At 37.7% G+C, this 20,311-nt stretch overlaps 1 protein-coding gene across 9 annotated transcripts in view; it reads left to right on the top strand.

Moving 5' to 3' along the window:
• The window catches only part of CCDC158 (coiled-coil domain containing 158), a 60,144-nt gene that overhangs the window by 7,425 nt on the left and 32,408 nt on the right, over positions 1-20,311 (top strand). For 6 of the 9 annotated variants that reach the window (XR_003556934.2, XR_003556936.2, XR_003556933.2 and 3 more), the window contains exons 7-19: positions 1-77; positions 1,972-2,086; positions 5,313-5,432; positions 6,904-7,101; positions 8,349-8,831; positions 9,552-9,741; positions 11,078-11,230; positions 11,690-11,802; positions 12,591-12,749; positions 14,474-14,566; positions 15,909-16,034; positions 18,089-18,252; positions 19,320-19,379. Coding sequence is in view for 5 of the 9 variants with exons in the window: in XM_027794831.2 (XP_027650632.2) it covers positions 1-77; positions 1,972-2,086; positions 5,313-5,432; positions 6,904-7,101; positions 8,349-8,831; positions 9,552-9,741; positions 11,078-11,230; positions 11,690-11,802; positions 12,591-12,749; positions 14,474-14,566; positions 15,909-16,034; positions 18,089-18,252; positions 19,320-19,379 (2,051 nt within the window). In the remaining 4 variants the exon portion in view is untranslated. The remainder of the gene's footprint in view (positions 78-1,971; positions 2,087-5,312; positions 5,433-6,903; positions 7,102-8,348; positions 8,832-9,551; positions 9,742-11,077; positions 11,231-11,689; positions 11,803-12,590; positions 12,750-14,473; positions 14,567-15,908; positions 16,035-18,088; positions 18,253-19,319; positions 19,380-20,311) is intronic. The other 3 variants (XM_027794835.2, XR_008745741.1, XM_027794836.2) reach the window with 3 other exon arrangements.

The raw sequence follows: 20,311 nt of genomic DNA on the forward strand, positions 1-20,311 counted from the left end.
GTGGAAGAAGAACTTGAGTCATTGAAAAAAGATTCACAGACCCAAAAACAACTTTTGCTTCAGCAACATCAAAATAGGTACCTGTTCTTCATTTATTTATTCATAAAACATAAATAGATGTGTTTTCGCATGTTCCACAAATAATTCTTTTCTGATGAAGGTGCGATGGGGAGTGGCTGAGGGGCAGCAAGCAATGTTTTTGAGGACCTAATAAATTTTCTCCCATTCCAGATGTTTATTTGATCTTGTGCTGACAATTTCTTCTTTTACGTACTGCCTCAAAAAATACTATTTTGGAAGAATCTGTACACCTCACTTTTGTAAGTGTCACTGGTCACTTAGGTTGACATGTAGAATTTGTTGGCAGCCTAGTTCCACCGTTAAAGGAAAAAGATTGAAAGTAACCACTAGAGCAGTTACATCAGCTTTTTCTTCCTAATTCCACCAAGAGCGTTGTCCTTCCTTGTTCAAGAAGTCCTGATTTCCCCAGCTATCCACCTGAATTATACAGTAAGCTGTTCAAAAAGGTTGGTAATTCAAAACATGGTATTTCATTCACAATAGAACATAAAAAATATTATATTTCTGACTACTGAAAAATCCCATTACCTTCTCAGTGGTGAAGTTACTTTTTGCCAAGATTAAAATTATAACCACTGTGTTCTTTATGAGATGGGATCAAGCAGTTTATAAGTGAGTGTGAACAGGAGGTGGCAGCACTAACCGATAAAGCACACGGTGTACGCAGCTATGCAGATAGTATCCAAAGCCAGATGGAGATAGTATGTTTTTTGGTTATAGTATAGAAAATGTTAAGACTGACCTTAATTTGGGAGAAGCCTCATGCTGCTAGTATATTCTACTCTCTGCCCTGTGCTTTTGTTTTGTATTGCCTTTATTTAAAGAGTTAAGCACTCTTCGCCTAAGTTACGGAATGAAGACAAAAAGGGGGAAAAAAATATTAAACCATGCTGTATAGAGGGGAGGCAAAATAGCCATGCATTAAGCAGACTGAGAATTGGGAGACTAGGGCTGGTTCTCTTCTCAGACTGCTGTGGTTCAGGAGAGTAAGGCCAGCAAAGTCAGTGGAAGTTCAAACTGGCTTGAGCTGACAGCTCTGTTCTTGCCACCAGTTTTTGGAATGATGAATCTCTGCTGTCTGGGTTGTGAACAGTTTTTGCAGAGTACATGGCTTGCATTAAGGGATGAAAGAGTATGTAATAGAAGAGCTGTGGCTGAGTGCAGTTTTAGGTGACTGCATTTTTTCTTCTTTCTTTCTAAATGTTTTGTAGATTCAGATACAAAATTAATTTCCAGTTGCATTATCAGTTGAATCACAAGAATGGCTAAACATTTACGTTGTTTGCGTATATGTACAAATAGTAATGAATAGTAATTTTAAAGAAGGGGTAATACTCATTTTGGATAAATAGCTGTGTTGGTATCGTTGACTTCGTTAACAATAGAGTGAGAATTAAAGGACACTTAATTCTCACCGACCACTTGATGAGTCAGAAATCAGTGTTGAGTGTGTCAGTTAAAAAAATGAGGACATGCCATGCAGTGTTACAAACTTAAGATGAGATTAAATATCGGTATGCATTAATGTATGACTTACATAGTTGAGACTGAATAGCTGATAGCAAAATGCTTCTCTGTTCTGCTCATAGAATAGTTGGAGTAGGTTTGAAAGCAGGTTTAGCTTTCTTAAAACTTGCTTGAGAATGAATGAGTTATTATCAGGAATAAATGCATCGATGTTTCAGTTTATGTAATTTTATGTGATACACATATCAGAGAGCAAATCTAACCAGAAGTCATAAATTTTATGTGATCCCACTGTGAATGATAATCATACTTTAAAACAGTAAATTTCAGTGATCATACTGATTGCAGTGAAAGCAATCACAAATGTTTCATGCTTTCATGGTTCTTACAGTTTCTAATTGCTGCACCTGAAACTTTTCTTAGGGAACAAACAAGAAAACAAAATTCAGTGCATGCACATCAAGTGAGTCACCTGGAATCTACAGTTTCTCAGCTGCATTCTGAATTACAAGAAGCTAAGAGGATATATGAAGACAAGGTGTGTATGAATTTCTGTGTTAACATTAGTGCTAATGAAACTGTATATATAGATATCTAAAATGTTCCAGATAAATAAGGAAAGTCTTTTGATAAGGGATTGCTTCAGAAAAATTGTGTGAACAAGAAGATAAATTACATTATCCTTAACTGTGCTTCTCTGTATTATTCTTTAAGAACAAGTTCTCTTTCTCTAACACAAAATAGCTTTGCAAACCTTACTGAACACAAAATAACTTAGCCGAATGTATTGAGAGGATACCATAAATGGTGCCTTCTGAAAATACTTAAAATGATTCTGCTCTACAAACATCAGTTGGACATGCATGACAAGAACATTGTTCCACCATACTACTAGAGAATATATGAGCAAAAAACAGGCAGTAAAAGTAGCTCTTCATTAAGTTGTACTGCCCAGAAAAAATATTTGGTAACTTTGTTTTGATAAATGCAAGGATGATCATAGAGATTACAGCAGCTCCTGAGAAGAATTCAGGTGCCCGGGGATGCCCCACTGAGAGTTAGGAATCTTTATCATTCATTGAAATCCAAAGGCTTCTTTTCAGTAGGATATAAATAGGTAAAAAAGGGAGGTTGGACAGCACCTGTGTGTTCAGACCATTTCTTAATCCTATTAGAAAACATTAGTCTTGACAAACTGTTTTTAACCATGCTTTTCCCCAAACAACAACTTTTTTCCAGGTAGTACAGCTGGGAATTACTGCAGACAAATGGAGGGAACTTCTTAACAGTCCCACCACAGAATCTCTGCCATGTCACTAACTGCAGGATTTTATATCCAGTTTCTGTATCTCATCCATTGTGTCTTTCACTTATTTCACTGCTTTGGATTCCAGTTTTATAAACCATTTCAGTATCTTTAAGTTCTTTCTTACTTTTGGTGAAAGATAATCTATGGGTTTTTTAGAAAATTACCTGAAAACAGTTGCTGTCCAGTCCCTTTAAAAATCAGTGGAGCTGACCCACGCAGAAATGCTTAATGGATCCAAATCCAGCTTAGATTACAAGTCATGAGGATTTAGGCATCCTTCTCCTACATACTATTGGAAAGGGAAAGTTCAGGTCACAGGAGTGCCATGAAGTTTGGCAGAGCTGGTAGTCTCTGATCCAAAAAGGTCTGGGAATGGAATGGCAGGTATGTGCAGGTCAAGACTGTGGACCCATGGTGTATGTGTGCTTGCACTATAAAGCAGAGCAGGAGGGACATTGGTTTTTATTGTTTTTGTAGGTTTCCACTTCTATCAATTCCATTGATTCACATGTATCAAAACTTACACTAGTCAGTTCCAAAAGTGACTTTTCACAGTGTCATGACCAAACTATGGAAAATTTGTAAATTAATCTCCATTACTGTATTTCATCCTCAAGGAGGAGTACAATGTACGGTATGCTTTTCATGTTAGGTCTACTTACCCGAGTTCTTTTGATTTAAATCATGCAGCACACAGCATAGAGTTGTGTCACATATATAGCTACAACTGTAGTGTATATTCCTTGGGCATGTTCCCTTTCATAATGTTTACCTCGTAACAGATGTAAAATTGGAAACTGGGAATCAATTTAAGACTATTTTTCACAGTCTACCAACTCCACATTGGGTTTATATATCTATAAAAGAATATAATACTTGGTCCAATAAAAATTGCTTTTGAATAGCAAGTGTAATACACTGAATTGCAGAGGTAGAACTTAGTGAGAGACAAGCTGATAGCTGGAGATCATTTGATCTTAGACTGTCATTCCTGGGAAGGTGCAAGAGAGGATCTAAATAAAGCTTTTACTGTACGTCTCTCTTTTACAACAAGCGTTCCTCTGCAGCTTCTCTGGTAGGAAAACACCTCAACACTAAAAATTTTCAAGGGCCTAAAGCCAGTTTAAGTTGTTGATACCAAATAGTTTCAGCAGTCAGAAAATCTGGTACTCAGTGGATATAAATGTAAATATGTAAGTGTTCTGTTTGAATATGCCTATGTCAATATATTTATTACAAAGTGGTGTAGACTGGTCCATCATCTCATACACTGCCAGAAGCTGCATCCTTTCATTGAAAGTGACTACCAATGGGAGCAAAATGTGTTTGCCTGTAGAGTTCTTGATGTATTCATAGTGAAGGAATATACCTCCCTGCCTTAGCTATATAAAACCTGCTGTTAGGCCTAGGTGTGTCTGAAGAACTTCCCTGTATCATTAAACAGAAAGTGAATATGACTGAATATATGCTTGGGACCAAATAATCCATAAATTAACTTAATTGTATAGGAAAGGCCCTGTGTGCGGACAGCTTTTTCTGTCACTGTTTGTGGAAGCCCTGTTGGTAATGTTGTACACAGCTGTTGAGCTCTGCAGAGGGTGTACTTCAGGCTGAGATTTTCTGTGGAAATATGGAGTAGTTGTGTAAGGTGGGTTTTAGGGAGAACTAATCTAGGATTTACTGAGATTTCTCCTGATGGAGGGCTCCACAAGATGAGAGAAACCCCTTTTGAAAATTACCTCAGGCAATTACAGGAAGAAAAGGTCCTGATAATGTCCTGCTGCTGCTTAGGCATTGGAGCTCTAGGAAGAGAAGATTTGTGATTTTACCTGATTTTGGTGAAAAAAAACTTTTTCCTTGACAGTGTTGTCCCATATCATTCTGATGTTCCCAAGCCCCCGTTTGGTGAAGGGCACGGGGTTTTGGGTCTAGCCCTGCATAAATGGTCCATTACTAGTCAATGTTAGCCAAAAGAGAACTTGCAGATCCTAAGTGTTTATTAGAAGAGGACTTTAGAAGATTTTGTGTATTTTCTCATTGATGATTCCATGTAAATTGCATTTTAATTATACTTGCATTATATTGGCTTTTCTAAATAGTAGTACTGCAAACCAAGCAAGAACCTTGAACTTTTTTCTTTTTTCTAAAGTGGCTCTTTTCCCATTCCATTCAATGTTTACAGTGTAGGTAAGGAATTTTTGAAGAGCTGTGGATCAAGGTGGAAGCCAATTCATTCTTGGGAACCTCAGTTAACTCTGCAATGAAATTGAGCTTAATCACTGAAAGAAGACAACACAATTCAGAGAACACCTAGGGAATAGCTCTGCTGAGGCAAAAGATGGCATTTAGACTTCTTTTGAGTAAAATCTAGAAGAAAACCTAGAAGAAATCCAACGTACTATTTAAAATAGAATACATTAAGATAATTCTTAATCAATGTTTGTCTTTATTCTAGATTGAAGATCTTGCGAAGCGGTTGCATCTAGCTCGTTCTGAGATAGCAGAAGCTCAGACAGAACGAGATCGATGCAGCCAAGAAACTGGAAATCTGAATGACAGGCTTCATCAGTTGTTGGTAAAAACAAGTGATAGTATTGAAAAAAAGCTTGCTTTCGAAAAGGTTCTCCTTACGGCTGGTGTTCAGATCTGTACTTTGCTTGTTTCCAAAGTGCGGCAGTCCCCTTAAAATTAAGTTCGAAGATTATTTTTTACTAGAAATTTGATTAGCTATGTTTCCTAAAGGCTTTTGCCATTAGCAACGCAGGACATTCAGAATTAAGATTAACTTTGTCATAAATTCAAAATCCTTGAATCCTATGCAAATCATATTAAAGATCCTGAGTCACCTTCACTTTAACCTCACAGTTTAAATCCCTCTGTTAAGGAACCTTGGTCCTTTAACGCATATTTTGCAAGACATGTCAGGGATTTTCCTAACAGCAGTAAACATTCCTTTGAAACTGACTGACAATATTCACAAATTGAATGTACAGTATAAAAAGAGTTTGCCACTTGAGGTTGGTTTCATCCCACACAGCTTCATGTAGTATAATTAGCCTTGCTTTTCTTCTTGGATAAGATTTTCCTTGATGACTGAATTTTGGGGTATTAGTTTGTGGTTTCATTAGGCTGGATTGCCCAGTTAGTGTCACAGTGCTTCTGAAGGAGATGTTGGAATTATTCCATTACATATGGTGTTCTGTTCAAGAATATGTTAGTGTAAATCTTTTCCTACAGATTGTACCTAGCTACAGAGGAGACTGGAGCCAGAATAATCATTGCATAACTGAAGGTTAAGAATCTAATTTTAGGATTCCTTTTGTTTCTGTGTCTTCAGCTCAGGTTTTCATTCTGCATTCCCTGAGCTTCCTACTTAGTTCTTCAGTTTTAACCATATGCAGATAGTTAACAACAGCAAAAGTTACGGTTAGCAGAATGCCTATTGATAATTCAGTTTTGGCACGTTTTAAATGCATATTTTTGGAATGAGTAGCTCTGAAATGTGTATGTCAGTATTTTTAATATTTTCATTTATAATCTCAATTATGTACTGTTAGGTTTATGTATGTTAGGATTATGAGGTGGAAAATATTTAAGCTCTGGAGAACACGACAAATTACTGCATGGAATGAAACAAGCAATGAACAACTCTTATTAGTATTAAAGATGGATATTTATCAAGAACAGCCTTCCTTGGTGTGTAATGTAGTGCTTCATTGCTTTTCATTTGATGTTGACACAATATAACCTTTTTTGCATTTTGTAGCTTATACTGGTTTTGGGATAGATATATATGAAAGACTTCCATGCTGAGATGTAACATGCTTCAGAATAAATATAGCAGCAAAATATGAAGTTGAAAGTTACTGTGTTGTTGGAAGAAGACGTGTAGAAGGTATCAAACTAGTTTAGTCAATATTCCTGTCTTCTGCCAAGTGTAAATCCATGCAGTAGTCCTTATTTGGATATGTAATCGTGTAATTGAGTGTTGCTAATTTTATGAGAAAGAACAAAAAAAATGTTAAATGTGGTTCAATTTCTTGTAGACTGAACTTCATAAAAAAGAGATAGAACTAAGTCTAGAAAAAGAGCAGAACAAGCGATTTTGGGATCGGAACACAGAGAACAGCGTCGCGATTGACCGCCTGAGAAGACGACTAGACAGCAAAACCATGCAATTGCAGCGCATGGAAAACACTGTGAAGGAAATGAGGACTGAGTGTCATAGACAAATGGAGTGCCAGGTTGGTGACCAACTGCAGTGTGATAGTGTTGGGGACAGAAAGTGCACCCACTGGGGGCTGTACTTCAGATAGAAATACTGTAACTGTGGTTACTGTGCTTGAGAGGCCTCTGGAGCTCATATGCTAAATTTCCCTTCCAAAAACAGATACATGACAGTCAGAATTTGCATTTTTTTTCTATTAATCTGACCTGTCCGGCCTTCCTTTCTCTTTACTGAATGAGGAAGTAGGAGTGTTACTTTTAATTTTAATTTTTGACATACAAGCCTTAGAAAAAAATGAATGTTTTTCTGGTAGCATGTTTGATTTTGACTGTAAACCTTCAAAATATTTTGTAAGTTTCCAGAAAGCTTGATGCTGCCAGACCTAACAAACAATCTACTGAAGGTAGTATTTTTGGTAGTGAGCACTTCTGTAAAAATAATTAGTAAATTAAAGGCCTTCGTAATGCCTTACTTTATGTAGTGCTTAATGAAAATATAATGATGTTTGTGTTTGTAACCCTAAGCTGAATGCAGTGGCTATGTCAGAAAGAATTACTTTTGACAAAGTAGATTCCTAGACACTGACTTGACAATCCCCTTTCTTCAAGACTTCAGCCCCTCAAAAATAAGCTGTAATTAGGTAACCCACTTTACATTATGATTAAAGATCAAGTTATTTCCTTTATTACTACCAAACCACAGACTTGTGCTACCTCACACATTGTTCTGCATTTTCTCAATCCATTATTTTTTCTTTAAAATCCTACTACCAGGAAGTTTATTTTTTTCTTCTATTTTGTACTTTTAGCAGTTCCTGAGTCACGGTACTTTGTGCTTTAAATTGTACACATTACTGCCTGCAGGAATAAAATCAGTAATAAATTGTTCATGTACATACCTTTTTTTCCCAACTTACAGTGCAGTCAGTCAAGTTTTAACACTTAAAGTTCTTTAGCCTCAACTGCTCTAAATTTTATACCATCATTGCTAGTACATTCACATTTTTTTACATCAGTTTAACATTTTTCATTTTCAATGACTAAAAACCAATATGCTAAGCAATACTTGCTTTATTAAAATGGAGAAAGAGGAAAGAAAACCAGAAGAATCACACAGTCATTGTAGACTAGACCATGCTGACTTAATTTTCCTGTAAATCTCAGATGTTTAAGGTGAACTATAGAAAACTAGAAATGTGACAGGAAATTCTAAAGGTAGAAATAAACATCTATCTTGGTTAATCCTTAAATTGCTATTATTCAGATGGCTGCAATTAAGGAAAAAAATGAAAGCATTGGAAGGATCTCCTCTTTGACTACCCAGCTGGAGTCAACCAAGGAAACACTCTGTAAAGTTAAAGAAGACCTGACAGCCAAACAGACCGATTTGGAGACAGCTGAGAAGACAGTGTCAAATCTGACAGCCTGCCTGCAGGAAAAAGAGAGTGCCCTTGAGGTTACCAGTAAGGAAATCAAGAAGCTACATTCACAACTTGGTAGCAGGATGCAGGAGCTCCAGCTGCTGAAGAATGAAGAGGACCATTTTCACAACGTGCAGTCGGAGTGTGAAGTACTGAAACTGCAGGTGTTAGAGAAGGAAAGGATTATTGAGGTCTTCCAAAAGCAAATTGATAATGTGACCCAGATTGTGGGCCAGCACAGTCAAACTGCTGGAGCAATGGAAGTTGAGAAATCTCAGCTTATAGAAGAAATAAATGACTGGAAACTCAAAGCAGAAAAACTTAAGGTGTGCAAATGATGCTGCATTTATGTCTCTGTAAGACAGTAATGTTTCCTGGTTTTAAATCTGTATCTTAATGTGCTAATGCTGTGGTTTTAAAGCAGGTCAGACAGTGTACCTTGAATCCTAACAGCACTAAAAGAGTTAGTGGGCAGAGAATAATATTATCACATTTCCACCAAAAATGAATAATTCACTGGTGAAAAGCAGTTGCCAAAAGGCTTGGGAAAGCTGGAATATAGCATGCTGTCCTCAGTGATACGATTGTCCACACCAGTTACAGAACCAGAAATACAAAGTGTTACTGAGAAATACTAGGCAGTGAGCACTCAGAATTCCAAACTGAGGATACTCTTTATAGCTGGTTATTTCTCAGGCAGGAATTACAGGATGATAGTCCTATGCAGGTCAGCATCTCCAGAAAAAATTCACTGCAGGTTAGGGAATTTCATCCTCTTCTGTGAGAAGACAGCTGAGCATTAGGAGTGAATATGCAGGTACTGCTACAAGAGGATGGAAATTGTTCTCATATCATACACCTGGTAAGGTTAAACATGCTGTAAAGACATCAGATCTGAAATTTGTCTCTTTTCCTGTTTTTCTTTCTTGCCTCAAACTTCTCTGGTGACTGAGATTTAAAGTAATGATGATGTCTGCACATCTCTGTGGTTATTTTATATAATTATGTATATTACACATAGTTACTGTTGTTTTTTATGTAAGTAGATTGCAGAGGATGAGAAAGAAGCCAGAATACATGAAATGGAGGCCAGACTGAGCGAGCTGGAACTGGAAAAAGTTAAATTAGTTAACACATGCACCGAGAGGCTCCATGAACTTAATGATATGAAACTGGAAAAAGACCAGCTAATAAATGAACTCCACACCTGTCAGAGTGAGCTAGCTGGCCTTGCAGGTAGGGAGCCTCAACTTAGCTTAGCTCTGATAGCTGCTAAATCGGGCTGATGTTAAAAATAAAAGGGCAGCTTGCTTGCTGAATCCAAATATGGCCGCTGGTACAGCAGAAGGTTCCCTGCCAGCACAGGGTGGTCAGATTGCTTCAGAGAGCTATGTCATGGTTTGAGATTCTGGCACAGGATGATGGGAATACAATCTTTATGGCAGTCTCTCACTACCCTGAACAAAAATACTTAAACCTGCCTGACTCTGGAGAGCAAAGAAGCAGATCTAGTAAATCACAGAATAGAAACCTGACCGCTTTTTCCTGAGTTTAAGAGCCCTAGTGGATCCCATTAACCATCTATGGTCATATTACAGCGGAACTTTGTTTCTGTGTTACAGTAGTTTTGCCACAATTTTAAATAAAAGTTGTGGTTTTTAACTCCACTATTTTCACAACTAATGTGTGGGGAAGCCAATCAAGATAATATTTTAAAAATATATTAAAAAATTACTAGGGGCCAGACCCAAGGCAACCCCTGAAATTCAGGGAGTTCCTCTGTTAAATCTGCACTGCAGCCAGCTAGCTGATACTGTTCACATGCTTTGCTCTCTGCACACCCACGTACTCTCATAAAATACCCATTGGCAACATTTATTTCTTCACAACTTGACTATACGTCTAAACTCATTAAGTATTGTAAGAATTAAATATATACCATGATTTCACATGTAAGATCTGCCTTAGGTTTGTATGGTACCGTCAAGGTGCATGAGCTTTAAGAAAGGTTTATTGGAGTGAACGACCACAGAGGAATTAGGGCCAAGCTGTTGACAGAGTCTGAGCACCCAGCTGACTGGCTTGTAGCAGTGTGAGTGACATAAGAGGAGTTGAAGAGAGATATAAGAAACAGAGCTGAGAAGCAGGGTTGCAGGGGAATGCTTAACAAATTAGATCAGTTCAGACCTAAGTCTAGTTCTAAGTGCGGCTGAAGAGAAGAATGACCAGGGCAAAATGCTGTCTGTCACTGATACCCTTACCTGTCACAATATGCATTTGGTTCTAGCAGCAGGAACTCAGAAATATGGATTTATATGACTTTCTTGGACTGTGGCTTTGGTGAGCAACCAAAGAACACGTTTCTTTCTGGTGAAACAAAGCTTTAGCTGACATGCAGGACAATGAACTACTAGTTGTGTATTTGTTAGCAGTGAATGGTTATTTGCTTTATGTCTTACTTCTCTGTGAATCTAATACTCCTTTAGAGAGTAGGTGACAGATCAGTAATCTTAGTCTAGAAGGATGATAACTTTTTGTCACTATAATTTCAATCTTTACTTAATTTCACCAGAGGGGTTTGAAGATTTGAAGGAGTATTACCAGGATAAAATGGAGGCGATGGAAAGTACTGCAAACAGACTGAAAATGCAGTTGAAATCTGCCCAAGCTGAACTGGAACAGACCAGAACTGCTCTAAGGACTATGGAGGAATCTCATGGCAATGGTAACTATGGATTAAGCTTCCCAAGAATCACGCACGTTTGTCTTTTTAACAAGGATTTTTTAAAGTATTGATCCCTCAATAGATGCTTTAATAACATTCCAGATATTTTGTGAAATAAATAAACAGTATTGCAGATGAAAATATATTTTTACTTTACCATTCACTACATATTGTAAAACTTAAACCATGAGTTAAGTTTTCTCACTATATATGATCTATATGCATATTTCCAGGGAATGCTGTCTTCTTGTGTTGCGTGTGTGATGGGTCTGGTGCCACTACCTTGGATGAAACTCTGGCTGATCCCAATGGGTAGTTTGCATAGATAAGTGATTATGGGATCCTAGGTGAACTTACTTATTCTAACATGTTGCTGATAACTGACTTCCAGAGTCTTTTGTCAGAACTCAGAATGCACAATCAATGTTGTTTGTTGAGAATTAACCTTGTCTTTTACAGCTATGAAAGCTGCAGTGGGAATGCAGAAGCAGATCACAGCCAAGAGAGGACAGATAGATGCATTACAGAGCAAGATTAAATTCTTGGAAGAGGCAATGACAAATTCAGCTAAGGTCACGAGAGCTCTGTGTAAAAGTATTTAACTGTATTTAGGTAACTTTTTCTTTGGAGAAATGCATGGCCAAAAGCACAACTGGCCCACAAAGGATCAAAAAGAATTTTACTTGATGCAATGGGCATCTTCTCTGTCTTCCCACTAACGTGTATCAGGAGATACCTCCACCACATAAATTAGCCTTTTGCGTAGAGGCAAGTTTTTATTTATATTTGTTCTCTGAAAGAACAGTACTAGTTTCAATGAGAATCATGCTCTTCCATATTGGTTTGTTTTAAAAATGTCGACTAATGCTTCTGAATTTGGCCCGCAGTGCTTCTCCTCTGTTCTTTTGAGGTGGTTCTTTGCAGTTCTGGGTGTAAACTCTGTATACCTGGGTCTGTCTAGCCTATTGAGATCTTGCTAGCATTTTCTGTGACAAAGAAATCATTAAGTTACCAACAGCTGGAGTTTACTAAATGATCATTTATATCTGTTCACCGTAACCTGTCCTCCTCCTTTACTGGCTTTGGATCCTGTGGATCCTGAAGCTTTAGATGCCAGTTTCAGCATGGATCTAAAATCTGAGATGTTATTTCATCAAGACCAGTCCAATTTTGCTTTTCTTCATAAGACCTATCTCCTTGTTGCAAAAACTCATCTTTCTGCAAGATGCAATAGCTAAGCTTCTGAAAGGGTTAATTCAAATCTTTCAAAGAGAAAAAAATTTGCAGGAAAAAACCCCCGTATAATGTAGGTAGCTCTAAGTTTTTGACTCGTACTTCATTGTCCTCATCTTAAATTCAGGAGAAGCATTACCTCAGACAAAAAAATAGTAAACTAAGTCAAGAATTGAGCTATATTACAGCAGAAAATACCAAGATTGCCGGGGAACTGGAGATCCTGAGATCACAAGACAAACGTCTGAATGAAAAAATATCTAAGATGGAGACAGCCCTTGATAAGGTAATTTGAGGCAACTTTCAGTTTAGTGAGACTTCTGGGTGTCTTCCTCTGCAGTCACTTGGGAACAGAAGATGTCTGACCCCTTACATAGGTTGTATTTAGTATGTCCTGTTCACATGTACATTTAGTACTATTCACAGGTACTTAAGTTACTTACTTGAAGAGGTGTCTATAGTTAAGACTGCCTTCTGGTTTTTTGAATGGTAAAAGGCTACTATTTTCTTTGAGAGCTTTTGATTTACTCCTTACTAGCTCAGGGAAATATAAACTGCAGGGAATTTAAAGCAGGTTGACCTTACAGGCAGTAGATCAACCGTCCATACCTTCCGCTGGCTCTTGGCACGGCTCCTGTCTCTGATGAGAGAGACTATTATTCAGTAAAACAGGAGCTCCACTGGAATTGAGTGTTGGCATGCCCTGACTCAACACTCTTGTCCATGCTCAGCCCTTTCTGGGGCCTTAGTCAACCAGCCGTGAATCCCTCAAGGCAAGAGAAATTTTAAAGAACATTGTGTTGTTTCTTTTGCCTTTTTTTTAGTTGAGGTTTCTGTTGCTGACCTACCTGACTCTTAAGGCTAGGTTCTACATTTTGGTCTGACGAGCCCATAAATCCCAGGTGCCCTACAGGTGAGGTGCTGTCTTCCAGAAGGAAGATTTCTTTTTTAGCTGCTCAGAATTCTAGCTTTTTGGCATGTAAATGTTCATGTGAGGTGTTGCGCTCAAGTTGCTTTATTACTTGAAAAAAAATAGTAAAAGTAATTCTGATACCTCCTCCCAAGTGTGGCATTTCTTCCTTTAAATGCTGGAAACTTGACTTTCTTTATAGTATGTATTATTGTGCACAGCACTAGCCACCTGACAGAGAAGCTGAGACACAGTGGAGGCAGGTGCTCACTGAAAACTTACACATGATACACAGAGTAACAATTCTTAGAAATTAGTAAAGGTTGTACTGTTGTCTGACAGGATGTTAGTATATACCATTGCAGAGCACCCATTGTATAAACATCATAAAATGTAATTGGCTGTCTTGCTCATTATTAACAATTCAGTTAAATGTTCAAAAAGCTGCTGCTTCTAACGATGCATCCACAGTGTCTTGGGGAGCCTGCCCGTGCCTCAGTGGCACTCATAAAGAAGCACAGAAAGAGAGCCAGGTGTTATTTTAAAATCGGAGACAAAACTCTGCTGGAGTGATAAAAGCAGTATGGTCCATAAAGAGATTTCTCTTTTTGTGCTTTGGCTTAGAGCTTCATCTCTTGCTATCTTGATAAGCACTCGATGAAAAATAACTATATTATTAGGTCTTTTCAGAGTAAAATTTTAAAAGACTGCATAGCAACTTAACGAAGACAGATCAACAAAGTTATCAGCCATCCATTTTAAAACTTTCAGTGTAGTTTTGCCTCATTAGCACAATTGAATTTGGTAATCCCAGAGGTGTTCAGTAGGTCTAGGATTGTCTCTGACAGGTTTAACTCCCTTCTGTGGTACTATGGTGTGCATATTATAGCTCCTAGGATCACATAACCGGTCAGTTGCTTTTGTAAGCCTATCAGGAAAGACATCTGTTCATACTGCAATATTTCTGTACTGATAGCAGTAGATACATACAGCATCTGTACATGTACCTTGCTCTTTCTTTATCAGAAAAAGAACAGGAAAGAGTGTAATCCACAAAAAGGTAGCAAAATAATTTATGTCTCTTCTATCCTCTCTTACAGGTATCCATGCAATTTGCAGAATGTCAGTGCATAATCCAGTGTCAGGAACAAGAAGCTATACGCTTCAGACTGCAGCATACTTCAGATGTAAAAGTAAGCACACTACTAAGAAGCATGGGTATAAAGTTAGATGCATTTTCTTTGTGTCCTAACTTTAGGTTTTACCCCATTTATTGCAAAGTACTCTAAATTCAGTTTGTGTTCTGAAGTGCTTTTTACATGGAATACCTCATTGCTGCACAAGTCATGTCCCTAATTTCAATTACTTGAAGTGCTATTTACAGTAAGGACAACAAAAAAATTAAACAGCTACAGGACTATTGGACCATATGCTTCAGCTGCTAAGCTTTGGTTTCAGTGACACTGCAGCATTTTCTTGTGGTGCTCGGCAAATAAAAGCTAGAAATGTTCATGGCTTTATTATAGAAAATGAATTAGAAAGACAAGGTCTGTAGGGGATGCCTTTTACTACTGTAACTGTTTGAGACAGAAAGCACTAACAAACTTTTGGGCACCCACATCCTTCTTCGGGCCTGAAATAAACCCAGCAACCTCAAAGCTACATACAGGCTGGAAGCAAGGGCTCTGAGTTTAATTTCCTTATGTTAGTTAGTTAGGCAGCACAAAAAAATAATGAATCATTTTTAAGAAGCAAAGAGAAATGTTAGCAAGGGGAAAGGAAATATTGTCATGAGGCATCAGGGTTAGAGAAAGAAGGATGTGATTGCTATGTAGCTCAACAGGTGTCATTAGTGAAAGGTAGGGTATAGGGAAAATTTTTATTGCCCAAGAGATTTAGTCCAAACTCTTATCTTTAGTAATGAGTTTAATAAAGAATATTATTTACCTTTGCCTTATTTATAACTGTAAACTATTAAGGCTGCAGTGAAAATACTACTATAAATGAATGGTACACTTGGAACAGTAGTTTTCTCAAAAGAAATTACTGTCAATGTTAGTGACCCACCCCAGTTCCTATTTTGAGTGAGAAATGACATGTTACATTCAAAATACAAATCTATATAAGTGATACAAAAAGTACTTCATATGAAGCACAGCAAAGGTGGGGAGTCTCGTACTCCAACAAAAGAAATTCTCACCCAAGTGGGGAAATAAAGGTATAAGTACTGTGGGACTGTTTAATTTTGTGGTGGCCCTGAGACATTCTCCACTTGATGTTCCAGTGCATACGTTAAAATTCTGAAAATAAGTGAAACTTCCACTCTTGGAGCCAGTTCAGTCACTAAAAGGGTTCTGACACACATATGTCTGAGCACACCTAATAAATATTAGGAAGTGTTTTGAGAATTGAGTGCTGCATATTATAAAAGATTTCACTAGGAGATATGCCCTGTTACAGAGTGCTTGCTGTCTGTACCAGTTTATTCTGCTTGGCTACACTTCCTTATTCTGCTTGGCTAACATTCCTCTGCAGGAGTTGCAGGGCCCAGGCTACTCATCAGCTTTTGCTTCAGGCAGGCTGCGGCACATAGTGCCTCTTTCTCAGCTGCACTCTGCTGTTGTGCCACCTTCCCTGAACTTGGCCAGCTGTGCCTCTCATGTGAGTACCTGCCTCAAAATGGGGCACTGCATGGGAAACGGCCATTCCAAAGAGTCAGAATAACTCTAGAAACATAGAAAAATGGAATTTCTAACATAAAAAAATGGAATTTCTAAATGGGAGAGCATCTGTAGGAGTGTCCAAGAGCAGATTCTTAACATCAAAGCTTAAATGATTTTTTGTAGCTTCTCATACATTACGGCCTTTTGGATTTTCTTTTTGTCTGTTTGAAAAATATATGTAAAAACCAACTGGGCAATAAAAAATTCAACAGATTGTAATAGCAAGTTTATCTTACCTCTATCACCAATATCATCTATAAACTGTTACAATTGAAGGTACCAATCTGTAAGCAGTTTGGATTTCAGGTTTTTTATTTGCTAGTACTTTACTTGCTGTAAATCGTATTTGGCAGTGAAAATAGACTTGTACATAGTTCTTGATAAATTTCATCATCTGATTACCTGTAGTAGCTTTTAATACTTAAAACTTTCTCCAAGGTGGTGTTCCCTGATTTTGACCAGTATTATTCAAGAAGATACACTATTGTCCTTCCTTCCTCTTTTTTTTTGTGCATCTACATTTAGATATAAAAGAGATGTTAGTGTTATTCTGATTTTTCATTATAGAAAACATAAACTGGAATCTCTCATGGAAAAAAAACCAGCAAAACACTTCGGCATTTTCTGTATGGATTTTGTATAATTGTCTGAAATAGACCTGATGTACCTCCCACAGAAATTGTTAGAGGTCTTTTCATTAATTTTTACCTCAAAATCTGTAGGAGACTACAAGTTAGTGCAAATATTAATGTTTTCAGCTTTACTTTCTGATGTGGTGACAAACATTTACAAGGAACAAAGGGTAGTTCATTCTGAGAAATCCCTGCAGCATCAGGCACTCCCTTTCTCATTTCTTTGAGTTAATAAATTTATACTTCTGAGGATGAAGAAGGAAAAAGGACCAATTTTTAATGTAGTACCATGGTGAGGACCTAAGAGATTGTAGGAGAACTTGATTCAAGATCTACTTGAATCTCCTTGGTTCCCTCATGTGATAGTACAAACTGAAGCAGCTCCAGCACTTGAGACAGCGACCCTACCTGCTCGGTAGCCTGGTTTCTTAGCTGGAATGTGGGAAAGAAGGGTTTGGTCTGACTCAGTATCACATTGACGTGTTAAGAAGCGAAGGATTTGTCCTCCATATAAGCTCTGCTGAAACTAGTGTGTTCTCATTGGAAATGGCATTTTTTGCAACGAAAACATGTTAGCAAAATGTTTCTAGCCAGTTCCTTCTACAGTTGAAGTGTAAGTCAGTGGGAGCAGTGCTCTGAATGTGTGAAGCGCTGAACAGTCTGAAAAATCCAGTTCTTCACAGAAAGGATTCTTTGAACCAGGCCTCTGCCTCCAGTCCTGATCAGTAAAATGAGAGTAATACTGCACTTCATCTCAGAGTTTGGCTGGGCAATAAAGTAGTTTATATTTGCAGACAATTCAGCTGTTACAGAAATGAGTGCCTATAGTAAACACCCTGGTATACTAGTATTTCTGTCTTCAGAGCTGTGTTTTTGTACTATACAGTAATACCTGGCATCACAGGTTAAAAAGGAGAAAGCAGAGTTGTCACATAAGCGAAGACTATTGGTTCTGAGTACTGAAAAAGGTAATAGTTGTATTGGGTGGGGAGGAAGCTTTCGTAATTAAAGGCTTATTTTAATGTTTTTGATGTTGAAACAGTAGTCATCATCTTTTTACAACATCTATTCAAAACACAGATGTTAGCCATGTTCTCCCGCAATTATATTTAGTTGCTTTACACGTTTCTGTCAGATAACTTCCAGATAAAAGCACGATTATATGCAGAGAGTCTTCAAGTTACCATAATTTAGCCTCCAACACCTCTTAACTAAAATTACAAACAATTCGCCCTATTTCTAACTGGTAAGACAAGAGTAGAGGGGGGGGGAAACGTGTGAATTTGGACGAGTATAGGTAAGAATTGAAAAAGAGAGTGTCTTCATATAAATACTTTGTAACTGAATGATTTTATTTCAGGTGCCTTCCAAGCCAGGCATTTTGAAGGAAGAACCATTGCAGGGTCTAAAGAGGATTCTTCAAGAATTAGCAGGCTCAGACAATGACATTCCCTCTGTGGATCTTGGTGGGGATGACAGCAAGGGTGAGAGAAAATCACCTTTAGCAACCATGAGGAATACAGTGTAAGAGTAATATACTGTTATTTCTGTTGTGTGCTGTACTTGTATTGCCTTGTAAAACTAGGATGTGACTATTGATGTACTTTAGGAGAAATATAGGATGCCTTTTTGCAAGAAAGTTGGGTTTATGAGTAAGCTTGAGATAATCTGAAAGCTTCGAAAGCTTCTGTTGTTTGCCAGGTTCCTCAGATGCTTTAGGTGGTAGGGAAACGGAAGGTGACCACACCATTTACCTTTATTGCTTGCTTTTTGGCATTGCCGCTTTTAATTTAGAACTCCTTTCTTCTTTTTCTGCCTTATGTAAAAATGCCTTCTCTCATTGTTAAAGGAGGCAATTCGTTTTTTTACAGAAATAATGATAATGACAGTGGTACATGAAGTTGAAAAGTGAATACAGCACGAATTCTGATGTTTCTAGTCCAGAGCATGAGGATACACTTCATAAAAAAGAATACAATTCTTGGCCTTTGATTAGGATCAAATTTATTTGAACCATGACACTTCTCCCATAATACATGCTGGTGGAACAAAATCACATCAGTCTCAATATCCTGTGTATGCTGGGTTTTTCTGCTTTTCCTGGGTATTTTTATTGAACAACGGGTCTGCCTGTTACCAGCATGCAAATTTTTGTTAACTTGAATATAGAAGCTTCTGTTTCACAATGAGGAAAAGGAATCATGTGCTGAAGTTGGTCTGTCTGTCTGTTTTTCTTAACTAGTAAATATACTACCTTTACCTTGGCTTTGCCTACCGTAGAATCTTTTGGAGACATGACAATCAACAGTGTTCTTTGCCAGCCTGTACTGTATAATTATTGCATATGTTCTTTGTTTATGGCAGTGGTAAGAGAAACTTTTCTTCCCTACATACTGTTACAAGCTTTTATGGTTCAGACCACGTGGATTTTATGAGAAATTTTCTCCCCTGCAACAGTGTTCTCTTGCAGAGCTGAAATGAGGATGGGAGAATCCCACACCTAATCTCTCAATACACAAAGCTGTCTGTCAGACTGTCTCAGTGCTGTTGGTAGTGCTAGTTCTGATGTCTTTTTACATCCCTCTACACAGAGGTGGTGCAAGTAGAGGGTGCGCTGCTCTCTTCAGTCTACGATCGGATCCTTGCAAGAGGTGAGAAATCAACCTCTGGAAAGGTTGCTGACAACACAGATATAGATGTTGACTGAGTGAATACAATAGGATGATACAGTCAATATTTTGAGAAATAAAAAGAGTTGTACAAAATGGATTTTTAAATTGGAAAGAAAATAATTGTTATAGTAAAGACAAGAAGTTCCTTGTAGATCAGAATTCTGAGATAGCTCAATAAAATAGTGACATATAAAATTCGTTGGCCAGGCTTGTCTCCTTAACCTCCAAAGCCCATGTTTCTATGTACCACATAATTGGTGTTAAACAAGTGAGAAATTGGTGTTAAACAAGTTTTACCAAAAGGCATTCAGCACCTTGGCATTTTCTGTGAAGAAAAATGTGGTAATGACATCCACAGGATGTTGCTGAGATCCATAGAAGTTAATTAATTTCCTTTTAAATGAGTACTTTATTAATTGAATAGAGAATCTTTGCCAAAAGATACAGAAGTGGTATATGGAAAGCTAGAACAACGTGCTTCCAGGTAGCTTCAGTAGAGCTAAGATTTTGTTGATGGTCTCCTATGAAAAATGAGATGAAGCTCAATTATAATTTTTTTTTTGTTTTGTTCTCAGTGCCTTGGTTAAAAATTGTGCTGTATCCAAAGTTACTGTAATAGAATATAAGATGCCAGATGGCAAGTCCCATTTGCTATAAAATCTTACTTGTGTTTTTTAATTTTTGTCTGTGCCAAAGCTGAGGTTGTCACAAAAGCCTGACATAGAGCAAGAAGGTTTTGTATGATAAAGAAAGGTAGCACTTTGTATGCTTTGAGCATGCTTAGCTGGGGCAGCGTGGGGTGACGATAGATACAGATGGAATAGCAGAGCTGCTGGTGGAAAATGGAGCATTTCTACTAAAGGTCAGCATTACAATCTGCAAGATTTTTCTTGTCTGGGACACTTCCAGTG

This window comes from Falco peregrinus, chromosome 2 (assembly GCF_023634155.1).
Source record: "Falco peregrinus isolate bFalPer1 chromosome 2, bFalPer1.pri, whole genome shotgun sequence".
NCBI classification, from domain to species: Eukaryota; Metazoa; Chordata; class Aves; order Falconiformes; family Falconidae; genus Falco; species Falco peregrinus.